A 7,723-nucleotide genomic window follows, 5' to 3' on the forward strand; every position below is an offset into this window, starting at 1 on the left:
ATTGAAGACTGGAGTAATGATGCTGAAAATTCAGCTTTGCCATCATAGGAATACATTAAATTTCAAAACATATTCAAAAAGAAAACAGTTATTTTAAATTTCACAATATTACTGTTTTAACTGCATTTTTAATCAAATAAATGCAGCCTTGGTGAGCATAAGAGACTTCTTTCAAAACCATTAAAAAAAATCTTACCAAACCTATATTTTTAAACAATAGTGTACATATATTTCACACAGTAAACATAAAAAGTGTTTGATCATTCAAGTCTTTATTTAGTTTATTATATTTTTCTAGTACTAGATTGAAAGAATTGGTGTAGGTCAAACAAATGCATAAAAGTACAATAAAATATTAAAACTACATAAAAATACATTTGATAAGTAAAAAAAAGAAAAAAAAAGATCAATGGGTAAAAAGTTTCAAGACTGTTTTAATGTGACCCTCTGCTGGTTTTAATAAGAAACAACCTAAGGGACATAAAGTTAAAGAAACACCCAGCAACAAAACAGTCAAAACTTCGCTAAGAAACTCTGCTCACAAGAAAGCACCACAAACAGCCCTTAAAATGAGCCACAACCTCCATTAAACTTTCACTCTTTCGACAGCTTGATAACAAACCTCAGGCAAAATTAATAGAGGCCTCTGCAGTTGCACCCTGCATTACATGCGGCTCTGAAAGTGCTGAATCACTTTGATGCAACAACATTTTCAGTTTGCAAGCCAGCGCCCAATGCCATCCACAGCGAACTCATCTGTCAGCAGCCTGTCTCTCTCACTCATTCTGTGCCTGCCCAATGAATGCTAACATGGCATTTAAAAAGAGATGTGTATGCCAAGGGACTTGTATCTAGGATAAGCGTGTGCTAGTGTTGTAGCAGGAAACTGAGGTTATGAATGGTGCGTCCGTATCTCTTCAGCAGCAGCCCAATGAGCTTTGGGACGCTCCTGCACTGCAGACCTCGGCTGCTCTGTATGTTGCTTAAAACATATTGTGATTATAACCAGTTAGAGAACACGAACCCCAGCGGATTCATTTGCAAAATTCCAGGTAACAATTTGCTAATCCTCTCATCCATATTAATAACAACGCAGAGGACTAATCGAGGAGATTTAAATGTGCCGCGAGATCAGTGAAGGTGCATGAGTGGCGAGACTTCAGCCATTCTCAGCTTTATTTCACAGCGGTTTGAGGCTCACATGATTGAGTGACTCTCCTGGGCGTCGCTCTCAGCGTTATAAAAACACAGAGATAGAATCTTGGAGAGAGAGAGAGGAGACTTGTTGAATCTGAAATGAAGTCATCAGGCTTTTCTAGCCAAGCTATCTTTATGTTTTGCTTCTGATGTTTTACTAGCAGGTTTGGGAAAGACTCTAAATTTTACCTTTGGTTTACTTTCAGTTCATTTATTGGATTGTAGAATTGAATTTCAATAGGGTGTTGAATTGGAATATTAATTGGAATGACAAAGAGGAATTTACTGCATTGCAGTAAAATGAAATTCAACAAGAGGAAACAATACAAAACATAATTACAAAAATCTTTTCAGCTTTTCCTTCAGCTTTTCATTATTTTTTATTCTGATATGCAAAATATTTGTCTAAACTAGGTTCAATTCTGTGTGAAATTAACATTAAAATTCCTTTGAATCTACTTAGCATCTTAACATATACATATACAGTCTATACAGTATAGAAATGTTTCTGAAAGCTACTGTTCAGTAGGTTTTTAAAAAAATAAATTAATACTTTTATGCATCAAGGAAACATTAAATTGATCGAAAGTGACAGTAAAGTTAAACAAATTCTATTTCAAATGCATTTCTTTCTATTCATCAAAGAATCCTGAAAAAAAATGTATCATCGGTTCCACAAGCATATTAAGTGTTTCAACATTTATGATAATAATAAATGTTTCTTGAGCTCCAAATCACCTTTTTTTAAATGCTTTCTGAAGAATCATGTGACACTGAAGACTGGAGTAATGGCAGCTGGAAATTCAGCTTTGCCATCACAGGAATAAATTACATTTTAATATATTTTAAAATAGAAAACAGCTCATTTAAATTCTAATAACATTTACCAATCCTACTGTTTTTACTCTATTTTTGATCAAAATGCAGCTTTGGTGAGCATAAGAGACTTTCAAAAGGTCTTTCAAATCTTACTGACCACAAACTTTTGAATTGCAGCGCACGATAACTTGGGCTTATGGGTAATTCATACTAAAAATATACATAAACTACACTTCCAACAGCTTTATACATTTATTCACACCTTCATTCAACTTGAATTCTACTTTTTTAGATTCAAATTTTGAATTACAAATCTGCACCCTGTTTGCTACCTCAATTCAAATTCCAAAAGCGAATCTGCATTCAAATCAATTCCAAAAGCAGTGAATTTCTGAATAGTCTCAGGTTGAGGGGCACAGCACAAAATTCATCATCAGTTGCTCCATAAATTCATTTCCCACTATTCCACCATATATTTTTAAAACCAACACTTTAAAAATTCAGGATATCTACACTTACCAAATGCATTTGTAGTCTTTGGAGAGTCTAAGCATGGAAAACGTGTTCTCTCCATCTCTCTAAAACCATTCAGATCTAGCCACGCTTCAGTTTAATGCTTCAGTTTCAATCCTTTGCTTTAATTGATTTTTATTATTCATAAACAACTCATGAGCATTAATTCTTTGCATAAACCAAGACATACACTTAGTGATGTAGTATTCTAATTATTAGTATTCCCTCAAATCATATAAACGCCATTTATCCAACATGTCTGAAATACAAAATAATTTAAGTGCAATGCGAATGGTCATATTTAAGACATTATAAAAAGACTGTATCATGCAAGTTTTATAGTGAGTAATTGCGATTGCATAAGACTAAGGCCTTGAGCAATTCAAGAATGGCCAATGGATCAAATCTAAAAAATGCAACTTTCTCACTCTCTCTGTATTTCCGCTTTTAATATTTAGTCACATTCCTCCGGCATCATTCTATGTCTGATGTATGTGAAGTATTTTGTGACAGTAGCTTCTAATCCCACTCTTGGCAGTAAGTGATTTTCTAAGGAAGCATTATGAGACGTGCCACCATCTCAACCGCAAAACCATCACACCGAGCTCGGCAGGAGCATCACAGTCTGCGCCTAATCTGTCTTCAGATGGATGGTTTAATACAGCAGTCCAAAGAGCCCGTGCCTACGGTGTGGAGCTACATCAGAACGTGGGCACGAGGCCCCAAAGCCGTCATGCTAAACGCTAACCGCTTCTGAAGATGGGTTTGATGTGCTTAGAGCTCTGTACTGAGAGATTATACAGGGAATTTATTTCAACACCCTCTGAGATGTTTTTACCTCTAGCATGAAAATGAGCGTCGCTTCAAAACGGATCTCAACTAACACAAAAGGGGCGCTGGGTTTGTGTAACAAGTCATAAATGAACATGCGAGCGATTTGTTCGCCTTGTCACATAACCGGAGAACCAGCCGCACATCAATTGATGTATTGGCACATTATATACACTATCAGTTAAAAGTCTGGACATGCCAGTCTTGTTGTTAAACAAAAATATTAAAAAGTTAAATCAAAACAAAAAGCTTTTATTTTAGCTTTATCAAAGTATTTAACCTTTGAATAGATTATGCTTTTCATTATACACTTAGTTTTTTAACCAATATATTATTTTTGTATAGAAATTCATATGGGTACACAATTTTATTTGTCTAGAACTAATTTCGTCACTAAAGTCTTTAAGCAGAAATCTTTAGATACAAATGCTTTAATAATCATGGTAAAAGTAAATTCAGTCAAATGACCAGTAGAGTATGCTAAATAATGTCTTGTAAATGATCTTGTAAAGTCTTGCTGACCGCAAAAAAGGAAAACCAAAACCACTTCTTTGTTTAATACTGTCACTAAAACAGTGTTGTTAATGTTAACTAAAACAAACTATTAAAAATAATTGTCATTAATTAAAATAAAGCTGATAAAAAAATGAAACAAATATTAAGACAAAAAAAAACAAACATAAGCTTAAAATACTTAAACTGAAATTATAAGTATACGTTTAGGTTGAAGTACTACAATTATTCAATCTAAAATTGAGATAAAAAAATGAATGAAAGCTAAATAGAAATATGAAAAAAATACTAATAAAAATGAGAAAAGCACATAAAAATACTAAAATTCAAATGAAAATAAAAAAGTAAAAGCAAATAAAAAATCTGAATAAATACTATGATTGTATATTAATAATAATAATAAAACTGGTAACTACATCTAAAATCGTCACAATCTTGTTTAAGAAAAATAAGGCTTCACAGAGCTAGAAGCATTGGAAAGCTAAGCTAAGCTAGCATGAAACAGATATTTTCAAATAGCTTTCACAATAAACAACAGCCATTTTGAGGAGAAGTACCTACTAATGTTGAGTTTCATTAACACTCAATTTCAATTTTTTACTTTTGAGATGCAGGTGTATGTCGTCACACAAAAATGAAGGCAGCCATACACTCACTTCTAAGCAAATAAAATGCACAGATGAGACAAAATTGGTAAATTTAATTATAATAAAGCCCTTTTTAGAAAACATTAGCATAAAACAGTAATTATTTCCTGTCAATAATCGTACACTTGCAAAAACGCAATTTTGTTATATGTCACTTTCGAGCATCATACTATACCACACCTTTGAACAAAACCCAGCATATTTTACACCAGAACTGCAGTGACAAATCAGACGTTGTGCTTTGTACCTGGAATACTCTGTCTCCTAATTGCCAGAGCGCCATCTGGTGGCCTGGAGGGATTGGAGTGTTTAGTGTAGGGCCCCTCATCTGAAAAACACAAGAAAACCACACAATGGTTTTCATTAGCAAAACCTTGTCCTTATTTTCGCATGCAAGCAACATGTACACAAATTCAAAGCTGCTGGAGTGGGCGTTCTTCACAGGAAATGATAGCTGTCCCATATACACAGCTATTACAATGGCCAACACGCTCTCCAAGAGGCGTAGCCTTCAATAGCAATCATTTGAACATGAAGCTGTCAGCTTTTCACGCACACGCTCAAATGTAATAAAAAGGCACACAGACACTACTCCTACATGTTGAGCAGAGAACAGTGGCCTCCCATCTGTGATATACGGTGAGTGCATCAGCAGCTCCAGCTGTGGCCATCCGATTGTGTGCTCAGATTTAGAGCCGTGGAATACCGAGCAAAGACAGCGGGAGTCCCGTCATAATGGAGCCCTTAAAGAACAGCAGGATGGCACACTGAGCACTGTTTACTTTGACTGCAGTAGCAAACACAGCCAGACTCGACAGCAGATCACACATATGTGGAGAAGCGTGTAGGTGTCCAAGAGACTGGATGGAAATTTATACAGCGGGAAAAAGATGACAATTATAAACATACTATATCCCATCATTTCTGAACATAAGTGAGTCGCAATCTGCTTGGTGAGGCATGCGATTACTCTTGTTCACACTAAGGGTGAGGAATCACAAACCCTTAATTATAAGTATTAATGCAGTACATATTTAGTATGGAGTTAAGTAGTTTGAAGCACTTAAATCAGAAGTTAACTTATGACACAGCTGAATATATTGGCTTTCTAGTACTGTTAATGCACCGTTGTATCTGATAATGTGTCTTGACTGCAGTATGAATATGTAAATTATATGCAGATGAGGTCCTAAACAATGACCTTAAAGGGTTACTCCACCCCAAAATGAAAAATTTGTCATTAATCACTTACCCCCATGTCGTTCCAAACCCGTAAAAGCTTCGTTCGTCTTCGGGAACACAATTTAAGATATTTTGAATGAAAACCTGGTGTGGATAAACAACCATGCATGTCCCTTCTGCATGCTGCATCTTACTCGGTGAGATAAAGTGTCACTCTTTTCACAGCTTTTTTACTTTCACAGTGTTTCTCCTGCTCTTTTTCTAGCAAAAACTCACTCATCACTAAATGAAAGCTTAAAGTGAAGACCTGATTATTTCAGGGGCCTTTTCACAAGTCCATTGTTTTTGAATTTCTGTGTTACTTTGGCTATATTTTCTTGCTGGAATATTATATCTCTAAAAAACCATAACATGTCTTCTAAGCAAAGAGTAATTGCTGAATTTGTTAAGTTTCAGAGGGGGTGTACTCATTTATGCTGTGCACTGTATATTTGATCAAAAATTATTCCTACGCTTTATAATAACTGTTTTCTATTTGAATATATTTTAAAATGTAATTTATTCCCCATCATTACTCCAGTCTTCCATGTCACATGATCCTTCAGAAATCATTTTAATATGCTGATTTGGTGCAAGATCAAAATTATATTTGAAAATTTATATTTGAAATTGTAATAATATTTCACAACATTACCGTTTTTACTTTATTTTTTTAATTAAATAACCTTTATGAAACATTTAAAAATCTTAATTTCAAACTTTTGGCTGCAAGTGTGTGTGTGTGTTTCAACTTCATCTCCATGAGTTAGTTAGTTAGTTTGTTAGTAAGTTTATTTTATTTTTTCCCCAAAATAGTTTAGTAACACTGATGAAACATTGTGAATTATCATGCAAATATGATGAAATATTTGCAATTTAAATAGAATTTAAAAAGCTACTTGAAAAGAGAAACAGACTACATAAATGAGCTTCCCAAGCTGTTTTGACTGTCTCACTTGAGATTAGAGTGAGCGTCTGATTTATTCCTGATCATCTGTCATGGTCAGTTTGACTTTAGTGTGGTGGTCAATAGACTGGATGCAAGTCAGTGAGCACATGAGAGCCCCGAATGAACGCAGCATCCCACTCCTGCTTTTTTTCTGATCCAAAGGCAGAGAAAGCTCTGAATCAGGCTGTATTAAAAATACCCTCTCATTAATAAGTCATTTCATGGAAATGAGGGGGGGTCAAAATGAAGAGGAACCTTAGGAAGACCACAGGGGATGAGAAATAAGTCTCCTTCATTTTCTTCAGTCAGTTAACAGCAACTCCTGTGGCATTTCTGTGTCAAATCAAATGCACCAAATTGTTAAATTAATGAATGCGTACTTCACTAAAGCCACGGTTCTACGTGAAATTAAAGCATGACAGAGTGCTTTTACTCATGGAGATGAAGCTGAAATTATAAAAGCACATTCTTGCAAAATAAACATGCAGAGGGCTCCAAAAGTCAGAGACTACGATAAAAATTCAAAAAATTTAAAATCGATTTAAAATCGAATAAACACCAGGGGAAAAACAAAAATAAATAAATAATAAAAAAGGAACACTATGGCACTAAAAACAAATGACTAAATCAAGTTTATTTCAGTATTTGTAACAAAAAATGATTAAATTTGAAATTAAAATTAAATGTATAATTCTACAGTATTTAGCTATAAAATAAGAATACAATATAAAAAAACACTAAAATCATATCAAATTTTTAATGTTAATTGTTAAGACCAATTCAGAGTAGACGTCACAGTTACGTCACTTGCAGCTGCGCGCGCATAATGGTTGCAGAAAAACACTGGGAACAAGTGGAGGTAAATGGGTAAAATCCATGGAATAAAAGAAAAAAATATTTTTGTGCCTTTTGATGTCAAGTGATGTATAATTTTTATAGAATACTGTCGTCAAAGACCCCATTTGAAGCTAAACGCAGACGTTTAAACGGACAGACTATGGATGAAACCTGCTATGATTACCCTACTTTTAAA

General features: G+C 34.4%; 1 protein-coding gene across 1 annotated transcript in view; it reads right to left on the bottom strand.

Annotated features, from left to right (window-relative positions):
* The window catches only part of LOC107725502 (glutamate receptor-interacting protein 1-like), a 158,055-nt gene that overhangs the window by 70,610 nt on the left and 79,722 nt on the right, over window positions 1-7,723 (bottom strand). The window contains exon 2 of the mRNA XM_016534777.1: window positions 4,768-4,848. Coding sequence (XP_016390263.1) covers window positions 4,768-4,848 — 81 coding nt within the window. The remainder of the gene's footprint in view (window positions 1-4,767; window positions 4,849-7,723) is intronic.

This window comes from Sinocyclocheilus rhinocerous, unplaced genomic scaffold (genome assembly GCF_001515625.1).
Source record: "Sinocyclocheilus rhinocerous isolate Xijiao unplaced genomic scaffold, SAMN03320098_v1.1 scaffold153, whole genome shotgun sequence".
Lineage (NCBI taxonomy): Eukaryota > Metazoa > Chordata > Actinopteri > Cypriniformes > Cyprinidae > Sinocyclocheilus > Sinocyclocheilus rhinocerous.